The 20,661-nt window shown below is 38.6% G+C and overlaps 1 protein-coding gene across 5 annotated transcripts in view; it reads right to left on the minus strand.

Annotated features, from left to right (window-relative positions):
• Positions 1-2,495: 2,495 nt before the first annotated feature.
• LOC148026243 (Photosystem II reaction center PsbP family protein) overlaps positions 2,496-20,661 on the minus strand; it is a 49,605-nt gene continuing 31,439 nt past the window's right edge. For 4 of the 5 annotated variants that reach the window (XM_087693547.1, XM_087693546.1, XM_087693550.1 and 1 more), the window contains exons 4-10: positions 3,652-3,732; positions 3,489-3,571; positions 3,332-3,407; positions 3,044-3,162; positions 2,904-2,962; positions 2,783-2,836; positions 2,496-2,699 (exon numbers count right to left, since the gene is read on the minus strand). In XM_087693547.1, coding sequence (XP_087549673.1) covers positions 2,800-2,836; positions 2,904-2,962; positions 3,044-3,162; positions 3,332-3,407; positions 3,489-3,571; positions 3,652-3,732 — 455 coding nt within the window. In that variant the 3' untranslated portion in view covers positions 2,496-2,699; positions 2,783-2,799. The remainder of the gene's footprint in view (positions 2,700-2,782; positions 2,837-2,903; positions 2,963-3,043; positions 3,163-3,331; positions 3,408-3,488; positions 3,572-3,651; positions 3,733-20,661) is intronic. The other variant, XM_087693548.1, reaches the window with a different exon arrangement.

Here is a 20,661-nt window from a genome sequence, read left to right on the forward strand (position 1 = left end):
ATGTTAAGGAACAAAAAGGAAAGATGGAGGAGGATGGAAAGCATGGTGAGACTAGGACGAGGGCTTTTAGAAGGAATGACCATGTAACTAATATACCTTTAAGACAAGGAGGGGAGGACTATCACATGCAAAAGGACTTGTCAGGAAGAAAGATTGATATCTCCTTTGCCTAGCTCACATAACCTTTTTTTTAGTAAGGAGAGAGTGGAAGAGGACGGTGAACCCAAAGGTTAAGGAAAACAAGGGAGGAGCATTGAGAATTTTGAGTGTGGAAGAATAACTTGTGAATGATGAATATAAGGATAAGGATATAGGGGATGCCTATATAGGTAGAGGAGCACAAGTTTTATCTTCAAATTGGTTTACATGGAGCGAAAGTTGTAATTAGACCAAACTCTTAGAAATCTAAGGATGGAAACTATGTCCCTAAAAGACCCCATATATTGGTGGTGTAAAGCCTAGAAGATTCTTAGGCTTTCATGGAAAACTTCGTAAGACAACCTCTAAAGAAGGTGGCCTAACTATTAAGTATAATGAATGAAAATCCCTACAGAAAATAAGTAAATAAACTTCTTGAAGTTTTCAATTGACACAACACATGAAACACAAAGTTGAGAAAAAAATTGTATTGTGCAAGTAATAAATCACGTTTCATACAACACACTATGAAAAATTTCAAAAAGAGGAATCTCTCATAGCAAATTTCATGTTGTGAATGATTTTACATCAAATTTTGAGGAAGCAACATTTATCAAGGATGCATTCAATACATCAAGAATGTTAAAGGAAAGAATGACAACTAACTTCATGAAAATTTGAATCTATCCACGTTTTCTGGCCTAGTAGTTTTCTCATGTGTAGTTGGTGGGTTTTTGCTATAGACATGAATGTGAGTTGGTGAATGATGATGTCTAGAAGATTTGATGAGAAGTGCATTTGAATTAGAATGAATCCTTTTATTAAAGCTCTCAAAGAGGTAATTTCAATAGCTCTTTTAAATTGAACGACTCTTTATGTTGCAATTTTCAAAGAGGGCACTCATAGCTCCCTTTTTTGTTGTTTTTTAAGGCATCTTTTATAAATCCCACTTTTCTTAATGATTTTCACCAAGCATCAAAGCACACAACCTACTACAAGATCTCAAGCACTTTGATATTTTGACAAGATCTACTTCTTAGCTCCTCCCAAATGTGCTAGTTTTCTCTTTTCAAATGTCATAAAGCGTAGGTTGTTGTTTTGCTACATAGTAACAGTATTGGATTGCATGTTGGTGTGCAAGGGAGTGTAATTTATTTCATGTTGGCTTATAATCCATGAAAATGGATTAGGATATCTTATCTCCAATATTTTTATAAGATACTTTACATTTGACAAATTTTTGATTGTTTATGGTACACATTTATTATGTGAGAGGAAAATCTTGCATAATATTATTTTGTGCCTCTTGCTACACAAGATCTACATTTGATACTTCTTTTTTTTTGCACTTGTCATATGGAACACAAGTTTAGTACTTCAAATTTGCTACATTAATCTATATGTCTTGCTTCATAAGGACATATAATTGAATACACCCATCATCTAGTACATGCTTAAGCCAACACACTCTCAAGTTTAATATCATTAAAAGATCACTCGGGGGTCAAAACCCCCAAATCCTATCTCAAATCAACTCGTTTCAATGCATCTACCTCCTGTAATTTCGCATCATCTCATATCCGCATACAATGCTCATATCAAAACTGGTCAAGGAGCTCAAAAGGGGACAGTGTAGAGGGTCATCTTGGATGCACAAGTGAACCAAGAAAACATACTCAATTGACTCAACTACTAACAAACTGTGAGCCAATTGTTTGTCGTATGAGGAGATAAGGGTATGGAAATAAATCTAATAATACAATCACTATCCATATATGACTTGATCATTTACAAGAGAATTGGAGGCATACATAAGGAAGGAATAATGAAAACTTTAACATTGGATGATTTTTAATCTTGAATAGTACAATACAATCACTTTTGTTATATGACTTGAGCACTTAGGAGAGAATCGAATGCATACATGAGGTAGAATGAAAACTTTAAAGGCATTGGTTGGCATTTAAATGCATATGGAAGATTAATGTGGCCTAGATATCATCAAATGTAAGTTGCTTTTGGAAGTGAATGAAAATGTTTAGTTGATATAATATTCTCAAAGGTAAAACTGATTAGAGGGGTAAAACTGTTTATTTGGTATAAAAGCATAGATACCACATGGGCCAACTGAAGAAGGTACATGAAAAAATCAGCAAGGACCAAGTGCTTTTTTAGTTTCCATACTGCCCACAGTGGCCAATAGTGCATTCATGCAAAAAGCCATCGCAGAGACCAAAACTGTTTCCGAAAATGCTGTTGTGGAACACAAGCTCATATCAGGACAAACTACATAGACAGAAAAACATGTGCCAAGATAGTTCACAGCAGGTAAGACATTTCTTGCAGAAATAGTGGAATTTGGACAAACTGGCTAGCACCATTTTCATTTTGCCATCTCTTTTGAATGAATGTACACATGCCCAACGTACAATTTATTGAGACTATTTTCAGACTCTCTAACGCTTGTAGGGTATGGCTTTTCACCAGCATGCTTGCGATTCGCACTTTGTGGAAAAAATGCTGCCGAATGTAAACCACACTGATTGCGGAAGGTTAAAACCCTACAGCCATTAAAAAACATGTGAGAGAACTGAGCAAATCCAATAAGAATGTGCCCAGATTCAGGGGGTTCAGAAATACTTACAGAAACGCATCATGTGCTCAAAAACGCTCAGAAAAACGTGAAAGAATCAACCACCTGTAGATAAGAATGGCTTGTCATGTCAACCCACAAGACTGGGAAGCGGACTAGGCCAAGCACTCACCAATCGAGACTAACCTTTTGTACAATTGGACCATACTTATCTTTATCATCTTCCCAATACTGTCAGCATAAAATTTACCTACGTGAGATGGCATTACAGCATGACAATCACAATAGCAGCTTATGTACAACCATACTAACCTGTCCTGTTACTGTATACAGACGATTATACCACCCATTAAAACGCATGCCAACTACAGAGAGCAGGCATCGTTTCTTCTCACCCGGCTGCTGTACTGTATATTCGAGATAATAGAAACCTGCATGTCATGAACACTTTGATAAAATTGCTGACGATGACTGATTATCAAATACTATTTTTTTAATGCCTTGCGTGCTTGTCTGGAAGTGCATTAGCACAACGTTATATATGGATATACGAACAATCGATTGAAGGACCAAGGAGCAAGTTCTCGTGTCAGTCTTCACCATTTTTGGAGCGAGAATTGACTAATGCTGCTGCTTGTCCTGGCGGTTTTTTCCAACTCCTGTCAAGACTATTTACCTGTAAATAAGAGTGAATTTGTTGAGACAGATACAGCAGGCGGTTGCAGAGAATCACGCAAATAGCAATCCTGCCACTCACCAGGTTCTCAGCAAAGGCATCTACGGTTCCAAATGAACCTAGACTAGTATAATCTGGACCCAGGCCTGTAATTATAACATTCACTGCCACAAACGAAGTCTGACACAATTTAGCTCATCTGCCATCGGAATTGCACTGACATAGCATAGTGTTAGATTACTACCATTCGCAGATGTGTCTTCTGCAGGAAAAAATGCTTTCACATTTCTCTGGCCTGTCGCCTTGCCTTGAGCCTGGACCCAATCTGAAATTAATGGAGCATGAATAAAAGGATCAATTAGAAAGTAAATGTGCATGGCACAATTTACAACAAGAGAATCCTCTCAAACAGTAGAGTGACCTCCCAAAATTTGCATCCATAACTTTAGACAATAACAGCTGCACAAAATTATCCAGAAGTCTGAAAAGGTACACAAAACTTGATACTGGTTCAATAGGAGAATTCAGGCACAGATGACTTTTGTGCTTGCACCGCTCTTCCCCAATCCACACAGTGGGATTCACTGTCTCTGCACTTCCATTTGGGTGGCTGCTGTTCATGCATATCGATCCTCCTCTTTGTTGTTGCAGGCACATCACACAACCATTCGTTCCCTTGTAGCCCACACCCATATCACACTTCACCGGTTTTCCCAACTTTAGACAGTATTGATCATTAAGGAGCTTACTACCCAGCCTGCAGCATCACTTCATGCCTCTGCCACAACTACTCTTCCAAACCTCTGCCACTAGTAGACCCTTTAGTGGCGCCTCATACGGGACCATGCCTCAAAACTGTTGGTATGATGACTGCCACAAAACAAAGGCACATCTGCAAAGAAAAGTAATCCTGGAGTTTACTAATCAGAGAGACACCTCCTTCCATCTCATCCACCACAAGAAGAGAGCTTTCTTTTACCAGATATTTACAGGGCAGGAGTCTTCAGAGTAATAAAGACCTGTTTGAGAGCACCGCCAGCCCACATCCAGTACTTCACCAGCCATACGAGCTAAGTGTGCCAAAAACTGACTCTGTTTGGTTTGTACATAGAGAAGGTCCCAAAGGCCTTATTAACAAGGGAGGTGGGAAAGGGGCCTCTTCATAGGTATCTAGAAACTACTGCTCATCTATATAGCAGACTCTCTTGATGGAATGCATAAGCAAAGACGCATAACAAGGCAAATGGTATGCTCCATGGTAGTGTGAACAGGCCTACCCGCTCTGACTCTGTTTGGCTTGCATAGAGGAGGTCTCAACAACCTTATTAACAAGGGATGTGGGAGAGGGCTCCCTTTGTAGGTACCTAGACACTCCTGCTCATCTATATTGCAGACTCTCTTGATTAAACAAGAAAAGACACATAACCAAGCATTGATCCTATTAGCAGGATTGTCAATTCATGTGTGAGTCTTTGCATGCTTGTTAGGGCTGGGCACACTTGCATCTATTTAAGGCATTTTATTTGTGAGTATTTTATGCTAGATTGGCATTTATGATGTGCCCGACCAGTATTTATGATAGGCACATTTATTGCCTATTTTTGGGGGCTCCTCCTCCCAGGTCATATACCTGCGCAACCAATGACTCACTATCATACGCAATTGTCTCATGTTTGGTACATGGATTCCATTTCCCGAGCATTCTTTTGAGATCTCTTCTTTGCAATGTTCTCTCTTTCATCCTCTTCTTTCTTAAGTTCAGCAGTTTATTTCAACACTTGTTTATGCTTCCGTTCCTGCATCCACTTCTAATAGGTCCTACACATGATCATACAAGTAAAGATCAATATTGCACCTCTAGTAACAAAGTGTCATTTCCATTAGCCTGTTTTATTTCATGTTGTTATCTCCTAGTTGTGAGCTCCACGGGAATATGACGGCAACGAAGGAGCTCGGACTGTTTCCAGCCTTGTATTTGAGGGCATATCAGTTTTGGACACAATTTTCATGCTCACCTCACTTGTATTTGCACTATGAACTACCTGTAATAAGTTTTGGCTTGGTGGCTACAGCCCATGTGCAGTCTCTTTTTGTGCGGACAACTAGCAAGGTTCAACCTCATGACTTCTCTATAGCCTCCTTGTGAAGGTATGCTAGGGTTTGCAAAGAAAACATTGAAGCGTGTATAAAGACAACTTACACACAATCAACTTAGACAAAAGCATACAAGAAAAAAATTTAGAATGAATGAGTGATTGAGGGATGAAATACAACTAAAGGAGCTTGAGGGGAGGCCATTCACACAGCCTATGCTTTGCAAGACACTTGTTTGCTCTATTACAAACCATCACCTCCTAAAGAAGCTTTGTCCTCAGCTTGCAAAATTTCAGAAATTTTTCAATGAATAGTTCGAGGATAGCTTGTTGGCATGTCAACCTGTGCTGAAGTATTAAGTCTATGCTGAAATAAAAGTCTCCAGGCCAAAGAAGATCCCTTCAATGAGTGAAACAAGTAAGAGAGTCCAGTCAGTTGTTATAGACTGTCAGAAACATGGCTGCCATAAAAAATTGCCCATAATTTGTGATAGAGAAATTTGATGGACGTGAATGAAATATTGTTGTGAAGTAGAGACCATAAAGAACCCATCCATCACATAAAATGGGATATTTGTTGTCAAGAAGACAATGTGATTCATGACAGAAAATTCACACAGCAAGCTGTCCACTATTCTATAATTGTATTAAGAGCACCATTTTGAAAGGTCTTTATCTTCTTTGGAGAGAGAGGTGAATACCTTTAGAACAAATATGAAAATCTGCATTATAAGCCTGGTAGAATGATTGTCACTCGAAGCAATTCACCCCAAGGTCAAATGGGTGACCATGAAAGAAATCATCACCTCCATAATATCCATGTATACCATCCATGAAAACATGCACTCCATCACTGGTACCTGGATCAAATGGAAAAGCTGTCCATTGGATCAAAGAATTCTTCAAAGTTGGCATTCTCCATTGTTCGGTTGGCTTCATTATAGGACAAAGTGGCTTCATGAGATTCTTGTTCATCCACATTTTCAATGACTAGCATACTAATCTTAGCATTCCGAGCTTTGCAACTTTTCTTATGATCTTGAGACCATTTTTTTCCGCATTTAGAACACAATCCCTTGGAATTCATCTCTCTAGCTTGTTACTAGCTGTTAGTACCATTTGTGGTCAATGTTTTATAATTTTCAGCCTTTGTATAGTTACCTTTGGCTTGAACTATAGGTCTGCACTTACATCCCTATTTTGATGAAGAAACTATGGCATAAGTGGATACTTTGTTGGGATTACTGTTGTAAGTACTTAAATCCCCTATTTCTTGTCTAGAACTCTTGTACTTTTGACACCACCTCTCTGCATATTGAATTGCAGCATACACTGAAGTGGACTGCATGGCTCCAACTTCTGATGAGAGGGCGGGATCAAGTCCAAAAATGTAATTACAGAGTTGAGTTCCATCCGAAATGCTATCCACATACATAGACAAGTTGAGAAATTGGTTAGAGTAATCCCAAACCGATTGGCCATGTTGTTGAAAAGAGTACCAACACCATTTGAATTTCTCTTTTTCCAAGGGTGAAATCAAAAACTCAATTATTGCTTTCTTCAAAGCTTCCCATGTTAAGAAAACTTGCCCAATATTTGCCATATATCTCCACCATGTATGTGCATATCCTTCCAAGTGAAGGGCTGCATAGCAAAATTTTGCCTCCTCCACACGTGGATACCAGGTGAAATACATCTCCAATTTATCAAACCATTCCTCTAATTCAGCTGGTGATGGATTATCACCCTTAAAATTAGTTATGTTGATCTTCTCCTTGTATTCTTTATCATAATGATGTTGCTGCCCATGCATGTCTAGTTGTGCATTATTGTACATCCCCATTGACAACGGTCTATGCACATCATTACTCCAAGATCCATGTGCAATAGGTGGCTACCATAATGAATTATTCATCCCACCATATACTTGAGGTTGTTCCAAGTAACTAGGTAGCATTGGTGGTTGTCCAAAGCCTCATCTCAATAATCACTCCTATGGTCTTCCTCAAGTTCAAGGAAACCCTCATAACCACTATAGACAACTTCTTGCTCAACCAAGAAATATATAAGTCACCAAGCATGAAACAATTACCACTAGTTAAAACTAGCCTTCCTCCTCGGACAGGGCGGTACTAACCCAATTTATCATTAATTACAACAAGAATAAATTCACATAAATTGAAAATGTAAAAGTTAGAACTTTAATCTTGGAGAATGGACAACCTATTGGCCCCAAAACTAGCACCCCTTGCAGTATTTCTTTAACTCTTATTGCAAATGGATGAAGTACAACTCAAATTTGGCAACCTTCTGATTGCATTTTTCAGCATTATCTTACTTATTATTTTGATTTTCATGATATTAATTCTAAAAATCAATTTGATAATTATTTTAGTGTCCAAAAAAATAATTCCACCCACCAACAGTAAAATTGGCTAGGCCAATTTGTCTTCCAAGTATCCCTAAGCAATTATTAGCCCTTAGACTCCCATGAATTAATTGATTAATGCCAAGTCTCTGATGTCATCGTTGATGTTGGTGGCCAATAAATTAGTCCAAGCCCAAATTCAACACCAGGTACAACCTAGTACCTATCATACATAACTTATTACAACTTTTGCCTTTGGCATCAACTCATATCTCGGGGTCTTGGGTCCCACACTTTGAAATAATTAGCTAATACCTCACATATACAAGTCACATAGTAGACATGCCCGTGGGTAGGGCACCAGTATATTTCCTACATTATCTAGGCATTTTACGTGGCATTTTATGATGTCTTTTTGGGCATTTTTATGATGGCTGACCAACATTAGATGCTAGCTGACCTATTGCCATTTATCGCATTATTTTTGCCTATGTATTTGAGCCACTTCTCCACAGTCATTATATTTATCATCTGACAGGTTCTGGTGGAAGGAGATGAGCAAGTTCGAGTGCCTTCACTCTCGGTGACTCACATTGATTCTGTATTGTCTCATATCTTGGTGTAAAGATTCCATTTTCCAAGCATCTCTTTGCTTCTAAGTTCTTTGCACAGTGTTCTTTTTTTTTTTTGCAATGTTTCTCTTTTCTTTGTCTCTTGCGTTCAGCGGTCTATTACAACAATTTTCCATGCTTCCATCACTACATCCACTTCTCACATGGTATCAGATTGCAGGATCATTGTTGTTGCTGCTGTTTTACATTGTTTCAGGTCTGAGTTTTGACTTTTGTCTGCTGTTTAGACCTATTTTTGCTGCTGCGATTAATTTGCAGCCAGGGTGACCTTCCACTGATATTTTTCAGCCTATTCTTCTACTATTTTCTCAACATTTTGCAGCCTCCCATCTACATTTACAGATTTCTGGGGCTGTTTCAAGACTAGGGACTTGTTACTGACCCTTCCAAATCTGCGTTTTGGAAACAACGGACTGAGATGACCTGTTTTCCTACAAGTGGATTGCATTTACTGCAGTTCCTCACTACATTTTGTTATTAGACTTTGCGTTTTGACTTTTTGTTTTTGTGCAAGGGTGGGCGACACGTTTCTAGCTATTTTCTGGTTGTGTTTGGTCTGTCTTTTCACTTTGTGATACACTACTCGGCTTTAGAGAGGACTTATGTGCATCTGGTTGTCATGTTCTCATTACCACCCTCTAGTTACTATTGCTCTTTTCTCTATGTGCTTTGTTAGGACTTGGATTCCGTCGTCTATTGAGTACTTTTATACCTTAGTACTTATATGCATGTAGGCTTTTAGGATTAGCATGTGTAAAGTAACTTTATATTTCATATCATGTTAACTTGAAGTTTAGGCACCTGTCTTAGGGGTCAAGAAATTGTATCTTTTCAAATTTTACGTGATCAAGAATGTGAAATCCTTCAAGACAGCACCAAAATATGGTCGTCGATGTTTGGTTCTATCTACCAATGTTGGTCTCCTAAATATTAATTATGTCTACTTCAAGTTATTCAATTAGGAATGATCATGATGACAATAAACTACGCGATACTTTTCAGGACAGTAGTTCTATATTCATGAACATAATATGTATTTCATGTATGCATATCGTTCCTGAATATTAAATGCCTAAAATGGGCGTGAATTGATTCAGGAAGTTATCTACAGCAATAGGGTAATTTCAAGCAGCATGGTGTTTTATATGTTTCTGTTGTGGTTGTGAGAGGCCATAACATGCTTTCTTTACTACAAAGAACTTGTGCAATCCTTTGTATAGGTCTTCTGACATGTGTAGACCTTCTTACCCATTGATCTGTGTTATCAGGTAATGGATCCACATCTAAAGGAATGTCAATGACCTCATTATTTGGCTGTTGAACTACATGTTCATAATGCTGTAATACATTTTCAAGCTGCTGTAATTTATTTTCAGCATGCTAATTTTGTTGCCCTAGCTGATTTTCAGCATTCCTTTGCTGCCCATATTCATCTAGCTCAATGATGATACGCTGATTATCATAACCAGCATCAAATGGAGCTGAATTTTCAGTATAGCTGATGGCCGTTCAAGGTGCTAATCATGCTGAAATTTCATTTTCTTTTTATCTAAGTCATTAGATGTGACATTTTTTAGCAGCTTTGACTCATTAAATACCACATCTCGGCTGTGTAGCACCTTTTTCATGCTTGGAATCCAAACTCTATATTCCATTTCACCTTTACCTCCATAACCCATGAAGATGCCTCTATGAGATTTCATGTCAAGTTTGGTCTTGCTATCAACAAGTACATGTACATAGCATTCGCAGCCAAAGACCCTTAAGTAGTCATATGAAGCACGTTTTCCAGACGAAACATCTTCAAGGATATCACTTTCAAGTGCACGATGCGGAGATCGGTTGCAAATATGCACTGCAATTTTGAGTCTCTCCCCAAAACCATTGCGGGAGATTAGCTGTGGACAGCATGCACCAAATCTTCTCACATAATGTGCGATTCATTCACTCAACCACACCATTAGATAACGGATAATAATGAGCTGTAAGTTCCCATTTAATTCCATTGGCATCACAAAACGTATTGAATTCTTTATATACATACTCTCCCCCGTTATTTGTTTTTATGCATTTTAATTTTAAACCCTTTTAAGTACTAGCAAATGCATAAAACCTTTTAAAAGCGTCCAATCCCTCACTTTTCTACTTGAGCAAGTAAACCCATAGCTTTCTAGAATGATCATCAATAAAAGACACAAAATAACAAAAACCATTGTGAGTTTTTATTGGCATGGTGCATACATCAGAATTGACTAAATCCAAGATACATGTCTTCCTATAGGCTCCATGAGAGTATGGACTCTTTATATATTTACCCAAAACACAATCATCACAAAAGTCAAGCTTTGAGTTTTCCACATGAACTCTTTCATGTGAAAAAAGAGCTTGCAAACCCTTTTGGCTCATGTGTCCAAGATACTTGTGCCATAGCTCCATGTGTGACTGCACTTCAGCAACTCCAACAAACTTTTCAAAAAGTGCCTTACAGTAGAGATAATATAGAGTTTCCTTTTTACCACCTCTAGTGACTAGGATAGACCCTTTCTGTATCTTCCACATTCTATGTAACCAGCCTTTCTCCTCAGATAGAATGGTAAATAACCTCATTCAGCACTATTTACAGCAATTAACAAATTTGCAAAACTGAAATGCACACTTTACCATATAATCTTGGACATTGGACACCCTGTTGGCCCCAAAACTGAAACCCCTTTCGGTATTTATTCAACTTAATTGAAGAAAAAGTTGATGTACAATTGGATTCTCCCAATCCCTTTCAGTATTCCAACTCCCCTTGCTATCCAAAATGACCTGCAAGTCTTCAATCTACTTTTGCCCATTGATTCAGGCAATCAATTAATCTTCACCTGCTTTGATGGAGATGGAAAATGCCCCAAAATTCAATTATTTATTAGTCCCTCCACCCTATTGAATCCAAGTCTTGGAGATTTCAATTTCAAGCACACTTCCCTAGGCTGCTACTAAACCCTAATTTTTACTGCAGATAAGGGTTTACTGCAGAGAAATCTGAAATTTCTCAGCCTCTGGTGATCTCAATGCTAGAATCTTCGAAGCAAGACTATAGAAAGGCTGGGAGATGAAAGAGAATGCTGAGGAGAGGAAAAATTCATACTTTCTTGGCAAAGAACTAAAGAAAATCTGTCATTTACTGCTCCTGCCCTATCTAAACAGCTTGTAGATGCAAAGAACTTTTAAAAATCAGTTATTTACTACTGCTGCCCTACCTCAACAACCTGTAGATGCTGACACCTATTGTTGATTAGTCTTCTCCTACCCCTGGCTACTTCAGAAGTTCCTCTAATGGCTACAAATTAGACCAACAGCATCTCCTCTCTCTCTCTTACAGGCTGAATACATTAAAAATGCCAGTAACTTGTTTACCTATATATACATAGAGTTAACCAAAGCTCACAATAATACAAGGTTATGAAAATTTTCAATCTCCAAAGACGTTTTTCAGTCTTGCATGGGCATTTTTGACAAGTGGCAACCTTCTTAAATAGTTTTTTCAGCATTATCCATAATTAAACATTAATTTTCAATCTTTTAAAACTCAAAATTAATCTAATAATTATTTTAGTACCCTAAAAAATAATCTAACTGGCCAATAATTAAATTGGCTAGACAACTTCCATTTCCAAGTGTCTCTACGTCATTTTTTACCATCAAATTGGTGCTAGGAGCCATTAAACGCTACTTTCCTAGTATCACTAACTGACACTTATGGCCAAACGAATGACCTAGGCCAACACCTGTCACTAGATACCACCAAGTACCTATACGGCATTACTTATAGCAACTTTTGCCTTTGACAGCCCTTGATTTTCTCGCGTCCCGAGCTCGCGAATTTACTCTAACACACCTCACATGTGCAACATATACTTAACCATGTGATTAAAAATTAATCCACATGTTAAGTGAGATTTCAAAAATATATCTCCTCATGATATTCCACTACCTAAAGCAAAGCACATACCTAACATCATGAATGATCAATTCTTGACCATTTTCAAGAGTCAGGTGTATGGTGTCCATTTCTTCAATATCATATGCATGGTTGTTGCCTAGGTAGACTTTTCCAAGATTACCTTTTGCATAAAAAGAAAAACACTCTAAATATGGAGTTGCATGAAATGAAGCACCATTGTCAACAATCCACAATTGTGACAAACCATCATGAGCTAACAACAAAGCATCTATTACATCCATTTTAGTGATATACAGGTACTTCACTGTCATAGCATATGGATCTAAAGATACAACTAGCAAATCAGCATCTTTATCCTCTTCTATCTCCTCAATAACAACACTAGATACCACATTTACTTTTTTATTTCTTTGGGGGTAGAGCTGCTATTCTTTTCATTCTTTTTGCCTTTTGCATTAGTCTGCTTGATGCATTTTTGTTCCCTTTTGAAGTACTTGCAATCGGGCTTTTTATGCCCTTTGCTTCCACACTGATAGCAAGTTACATCTTGCTGTTTTTCCTTGCTTTTGCTGCAATTTTTGTTTTTATTTGCAATATTTAATCTTTTTACACTTTTTCTCTTACATTGTAGGCTAATTCACTATTTTGCCCACTTGCCTTGCGTCTAATCTCTTCATTGAGAATAGAACCACGCACACTATAACCAAGCCTTCCTTCCGTGGATGGGTACTAAATCCATGATTACAACTTTAAATATAACAACAAACAATTAATATAAATCTGAAAATACAAAATTACCTACTAATCTTGAATAATGCACATCCGATCGGCCCCAAAATTGGCGTCCCTTTAGATATTTCTTTAGCTTTATTGAAGAAGAAGTTGATTTACAATGGGATTCTCCCGACCCCCTTTGCAATCCAAACTCACGTTGCTGTCCAAAGTGACCAGCAAGTCTTCAATCTAATTTGCCCCTTGATTCGGGCACTTAATTGGCCTTCAACCACTTTATAGACAATGGAAATGCCCCAAATTCAATGGTTGGCTAATTGTCCACCTGAATTAAGCTGCAATTCAGCTTCAACCTTGTTGAATCCAAGTCTTGGAGCTTCCAATTTCTCACACGCTTCTCGAGGCTACTGCTAAACCCTAATTCCTGTTGTAAATTAGGATTTACATCAGAGAAATTTGCAATTTCTCAACCTCCAAAGGTCCAAATGCTGAGATCTTCGAAGCAAGGCAGTAAAATGGCTGAGAGATGAGAGAGAAAGCTATAGAGAGAGGAAATTCAAAGTTTCTTCGCATAGAATTGAAAAAAATCTGTCATTTGCTACTACTGCCATGTCTCAACAGCTTGTAGATGCAAAGAACTGAAGAAAATCAGTCATTTACTATTGTTGCCCTATCTCAACAGCCTATAGATGCTGTCATCTACTATTGATCGGTCTTCTCCAACCCCTCACTGCCTCAGAAGGTCCTCCAATGGCTGCAAATCAAACCAACATCTTCTCCCTCTCTCTTGCAGGCTAAATACACTAAAAATGCCTCTCTCTAGACTCTAAAGACGTTTTTCAATCTTGAATGGGCTTTTTGAACAAGTGGCAGCCTTTCCAAATAGTTTTTCCAACATTAGCTATAATTAAATATTAACTTTTAGTCTTTAAATACAGAAAATTAATCTAGTAATTATTTTGGTGCCTTGAAAAATAATTTGACTGGACAATAGTTAAATTACATGTTTTTTGCTCTCCTCTCCCTCTCTCATTTCCTTTTCTCTCTTTCTCTTCCTCTCTCATTTCCTCTCCCTCCCTCACCCTCTTCCTCTCTTTCTCTCTTTTCCTGTCAGGTTTAATGTTTTTTCTCTCTTTTTCTCTCTCCTCTCCCTCCTCTCCCTCTCTCATTTCCTTTTCTCTCTTACTCTCTCTCTCTCACTTTCTCTCCCTCCCTCACTCTCTCCCTCTCTTTCTCTCTTTCCCTATTATGTTTAATGGTTTTTCTCTCTCCTCTCCCTCTCTCATTTCCTTTTCTCTCTTCCTCTCTCTCTCTCATTTCATGTCCCTCCCTCACCCTCTCCCTCTCTTTCTCTCTTTCCCTATTAGATTTAATGTTTTTTCTCTCTTTTTCTATCTCCTCTCTCTCTCTCATTTTTTTCTCTCTCCTCTCCCTTTCTTATTTCCTTTTCTCTCTTTCTCTCCCTCTCTCGTTTTCTCTCCCTCCCTCACCCTCTCCCTCTCTTTCTCTCTTTCCCTATTAGGTTTAATGTTTTTGCTCTCTTTTTCTGTTCTTTCTCTCTTTTTCTCTCTCCTCTCTCTTTCTCATTTTTTCTCTCTCCTCTCCCTCTCTCATTTCCTTTTCTCTCTCTCTCCCTCTCGTTTCGTCTCCCTCCCTCACTCTCTCCCTCTCTTTCTCTCTTTCCCTATCAGGTTTAATGTTTTTTCTCTTTTTCTCTCTCCTCTCCCTCTCTCACTTTTTTCTCTCTCCTTTCCTTTTCTCTCTTTATCTCCCTCTCTCATTTCCTCTCCCTCCCTCACCCTCTCCCTCTCTTTCCCTATTATGTTTAATGTTTTTTCTCTCTCCTCTCTCTCTCTCATTTCCTTTTCTCTCTTCCTCTCCCTCTCTCATTTCCTCTCTCCCTCACCCCCTCCCCACCTCAAATGTGCAACATTCACTTAACCATGTGATTTAAAATTAATCCACATGTTAAGTGAGGTTTTAAAAATACATGTTTTCATGGTAACCCCCCCTTGAAATCTTGGCAATCGTCCTCGATTGCACTACCAAATGCATCAAAAGCAAAGTACTACACTGGAATTTCCATAGGGGATCATAGTCAACACAACATTGCGCACTGTTGTTCAACCATTCCATATACCCAATATATGCTGAAAATTACCAACCAACATAGCATAACATAAGACTCACAAAGAATCTCAAAAACATTGCCACATTATCATGTGACATGTCTATTTCTCATGAGCTTAACTCATTTGGCAAAACCAAGCCATAGCATAGCATAACCAAGCATAAACCATAGCTAAAACATCAATGGCATCATAACATATAATGTTGTCCAGAGAACTAGATATAAACCATTAATCTGATCATAAACCTAATCACTTGTTGCTGATCTGAAATCTGATCACAAACTGCTACAAATGTAACCTCAAACTGATCACAAACTCATTGCAAAAACTAACCAGGAATCAATGCAAAAACTAATGCAAAATTGATCCAAAAAGAACCATAAACGGTTCTTAAGCTAATTAAAAAACTAAGTTGAAACTGATCAAAATTCTTGTCTCAAAATTGAGGCAAAATTCATGCTAAATTGATCATAAGCTGATGAAAAAGTATAGTTCCACTGCCCGAGTGAAACTCATACTCATTTGCATACATCTCACAATGACTAGTATACTAAGTAGTGACCTCATGGCAAACATACTGTCAGCGCAGTACCTTGGATGCATGTTGAATACATTCGAGATTAACTACATACAAGAGTTGTCCATAACTGGAGGAGGGAAAGTACTACCTCCCTATAGAGCATCAAACAATACTCCAGACCCTTGCTCTGCTGACCCTAACGTAGCCCGAACTAAAGTCGACTCTAACTGAAAGGCATCTAGGTAAAGCTGCAAGAAATGAGGATAATCTGCCAAGTCATCCTCTTCCATCCATTTGGCATCCATTGGTGAATAATTCTAAAACTTCACCAAGTACCTTCTAGAACCCTTTGTCAAAAGTGCAGCAGCAATGGAAGCATAAACATGTGCTGAAATAAATTGCTAAACACAAGACAAAAGAAAAGAAAGAGATAACACAATACAAATGAGAACTCAGATATATACTCGGGAAATGGAATCCATAGACCAAGACATGAGACAGTACAGATACAACGTGAGTCACCGGCTGTGAAGGTACTGGCATCTACCTCCTCTCTCCAAGGATTATTCAGTGATGAATGAATGAATGGAGGAGGGAGCCAGACAATATATATAGGCCAAATAAATGTCTAAAATATGACTGGTCGGCCAGCATTAAATGCTAGCAGACTGGCTGCAAATAATGTCTAAACCTCAATAAATAATGACAAATAAAATGCCTAAAAAATGTCTTTGTGCCCAGCCTGCTGTACCACAAGTACAGACTCAACCATGAACTGACTAATCTGCTAACACCCTCTCTCAGATCATGGGTGATCTAATACAATACAATATACAATGATAATGTTGCATCATAGTACATACAACAATCTCCACCAGAGTAGAACCATGGATACCCAAGTAGTGGGTGTGTAAGCCACCACCAAGGTGCCTTGGAGAGAACCTGATGTCGATGTTGATCGTACCAGCTCCTGAAGATAGAGAAGATCATAGCAACTCTCAATGTCTGTCAACAATGCCCCTAATGTAGCATATGTGACTATCCTATCACCAATGCCGCAGTGCAAAAATGACCATGGATTCCCCGTCTTGGCCAGATCGCCAAAGTGTCCCCTCATGTGAGCTCCAGACGAAAGCCACCTGCTCTCTGTGAAGAAACCAGCCCATCATGAATCTGAATGTTAATCCTAGCTCCAAGATTTATACCTGTCAAACTTTGGTCGATGCGTCAGGGATGTCTCTCTCTGGATCCTGTGCATCTGTATAGATATATAGATGAGGCGCAACTGCCCCATCTCACCACCCTCTCACTCTCCCTCTCTGGCACTGGAGAGTCGTAAGAGATAACCTCGTCACCACCACTAGAAAGCAGCTGACAAAGGGGCCACTAAGCCCTTCCCACGATCCGAAGAAGAGGATCTCGTTCGCGCCTTGGACTTTGCCTTGGCTAGAGGATCCAAATCAAAATCTAAGGTAGATGATGACTCATCGGAGGAGTCCACATCCTGCTTTGTCTTTTGCTCTTTTTTCTTCCTGAAAGCCGCTAACTCTTTGCAGTCCTTCCTTAAAGGACCTTTCTTGCCACAGTGATAACACTGGGCCTTCAACTTCTTCATCTTTGAACCCCTCTCTAAAGCTGCAAAAGCCTCACTAGAATCTCCATGTGGCATATCATTAGTGGATGTGCACGGAGGAGTCATTTGTAGAGGATTTAGAAGAGAAGGTATTTGGAGAGGGAACACTACCAAACCACGAGCAGTACCACCACCAAAGTATATTTGTTGTCCCATGCTTGCATGTGCATAATTGCCTTGTTGTTCATGTTCCCATGGATTAGCACTACCAAGTTGGCCACGCATTTGCACTTACTGCCCCACGAATACCAACTGTTTGTGCTCATCAAGGGTTTTGGAATCTTCTAAAGAAGGCTTAGGCATTTCCTTCGGTTCTTGTGGCTATCCCAAAGATGTAGAAGGTGTCTTTTTCTCTTTGCCTTTACTGTCCTTCTTTGGTGCATTCAAGAATCGAGTAAACTGGGGATCCTTTGCCAATTTAGCAAAAAGATTTGCTATTGTACGCATTCGATCTTGAAGCTATCATTAAATTCTTCAACTTCTTACTGTCATCAATCTCTTTTGTAAAGAAGCTAATTTCCACAGCAAGCTTTTAAACTGAAAATACAATAAATAGACACAAAATGCCAAGAAGCCATAGCCAAGGTGGCTTGGCATGAAATGGTATTACCAATGTTGGTTGAGAATCAAATGATGAGTGGCTGCAGCAAGGTATGCACCCCAAGCTATGGTGGCCAAGAGTATTCACCCTCTTAGATGGTGGGAGGTTGAGACCTCAAACAAGTAATGTTTGTAAAATGACAAAAAGATGATTCACATGTTACACCTCCACCTTTTATACTTACCCTAGACTAAGGCATTTATGCTTTATTACAAGCCATCCCGGCCTAAAAGAGCTTTTTTCTCAAAGCTGGAATTGGGACAATTTACAAGGAAAGATTACAAGGATAGCTTTGTAAATGTTGAATCCATGCTGTAATGAAACTCCAAGCTGAAGAAGATCTCATATGTCCATGAAGTATAAATTTTGAATATACTACTGGAAACTGTCCAAAACAAACTGCTGCACAAGATCAACCATAACTTGAAGAAGAAATGTCCAATCACCATGTATGAGCTATAGAAACGTAAAAGACAATCCCTAGTATCCAGCCATACCATAAAAATCCAATTCTGATGACCATAGAGCAATTATTTTTATGACAGAAATTTAATACAGCAAGCTGTCCTGTTCAAATATTACTATGTTTCCTGCAAAAGCCATGGAAAAGAATCAAGGTACGATGATGGTTTCCAAGTAGACTCCTCCATGGGTAAACCTCGCCATTTAATAAGGTATTCTAGCAGCGAACGGTTCCTTAAAACCTTTTCTCTTTTGCCAATAACCTTTTCAGGTTCATAAATAATAAGACCATCTTCATCCATGGGAGGTAACTCTTCTAAAACGTTTATGGCTAGACCCACATATTTCTTAAGTTGGGAAACATGGAAGGTAGAATGTATCCTTGTTGAAGAAGGCAAATCAAGCTTGTATGCAAGCTCACCAACTCGTTTGAGGATTTGATAAGGCCCATAGTAACAATGGGCCAACTTATTATGACCACCTTTGAGAGAAGCATATCTAGATTTAGGCACTTTGAGAAATACCCAATCTCCTTCTTCAAACTCCAAAGGTCTCCTCTTTTCATCAGCATAAGCCTTCATAACATCTTGTGCCTTCCTAGTATTTTCTTTGCATTGATGCAAAAGAGCTTCCATTTTCTCAACTTCAGCCTTGGCTTGTGGATTCACGTCTTCATGAAAAAGGACTGAAGGTATTTGCACTTTGTATCCATAAAGCACTTCAAATGGCGACATGCCAATGCCCATATGATGAGTATTATTATAACAAAATTCAACAAGATGTAACCAATGATCCCACAAAGCTCGAGTGTCATGGCAAAAAGGACGAAAATAGACTTCCAACCATTTATTGGCACGCTCTGTTTGGCCATTGGTTTGGGATAATATGCCGTACTAGAAGTCAAAATTGTTCCCATAGAAGAGAATAAACTCCTCCAAAAACTTCCCATGAACTTAGTATCACAATCGGATACTACCTTCAATGGCATACCATGAAACTTAAAAACACATTCCATAAACTGTTCAGCCACTTGCTTTGCTGTAAATTGAGCCTTGGTAGGGATAAAATGAGCCGATTCAGTCAACCGGTTCACCACCACATAAATGCTATTCTACTCATGCTTTGTTGTAGGTAATCCCACAATAAAATCCATTGTAATATAAGTCCACTTGCCTAAAGGAATAGGACATGGCTAAAGTAAACCACCGGGTAGAAGAGAGGAATCTTTATTTTGTTGACACGGAAGACATTGCATAACATAATCCTTAACATCCCTCCAAATGCCCTTCCAATAGGAACTCTTATGGATATTGTCAAATGTTTTGAACCACCCATGGTATCCCGCTAAAGGTGAAGAGTGCATCTTATACAAGATACGGTCTTTGAAATAAGATTGTGGTATCAAGAATACTCTACCACGATACTATAAAAGACCGTTGTGCCATTTGAAACTTGGATATTCTTCTCCTTTGCCTTGCTGAAATTCTTTCATCATCTTTGATGCTTACTCATCAAGCAAATACTCCTCTTGAACATCATGGATCCAATCCTTATGCATGGTTGAAATGGTAGAAATGGAACATACCCACATTCTTGATAAGGCATCCGCTACCACATTGTCTTTTCCAGTCATATAAGATATTTCAAAGTCATATCCTTGAAGAGTAGCTAACCATCTTCGTTGCTTGGGAAATCAATTTGATTGTGAAAAAAAGTATTTCAACACACGATGATATGATCACTTTTGACCTTGAAAAGGCTGCCATAGATATAATGATACCACTTTTTGATAGCATGCAATATTGCTAACATCTCTTGCTCATAAACATGTAGTTGACGCTCCTTGTCATCAAGCTTTCGGCTCTCATAAGCTATGACTCCATAATCTTGACATAAAAAAGCTCCAATTCCTCTTCCACTAGCATTTGCACATATGATAAACTCCTTAGAGAAATCCGGGCATACAATGATGGGTACTGAAATTAGAAGAGATTTCAGCTCATTGAAACTTTGATCGGAGATGAAGTTCCAAAAGAAAGGCTCCTTTTTTAGCCTATCCGTCAATGGAGCCACCACATGAGGATAATTCTTCATGAACCTTCTATAGAAGGATGATAACCCAAGGAATCCTC

This window comes from Lygodium microphyllum, chromosome 14 (genome assembly GCF_053477565.2).
Source record: "Lygodium microphyllum isolate KBCC chromosome 14, Lygodium_microphyllum_v1.1.10, whole genome shotgun sequence".
Classification (NCBI taxonomy): Eukaryota; Viridiplantae; Streptophyta; class Polypodiopsida; order Schizaeales; family Lygodiaceae; genus Lygodium; species Lygodium microphyllum.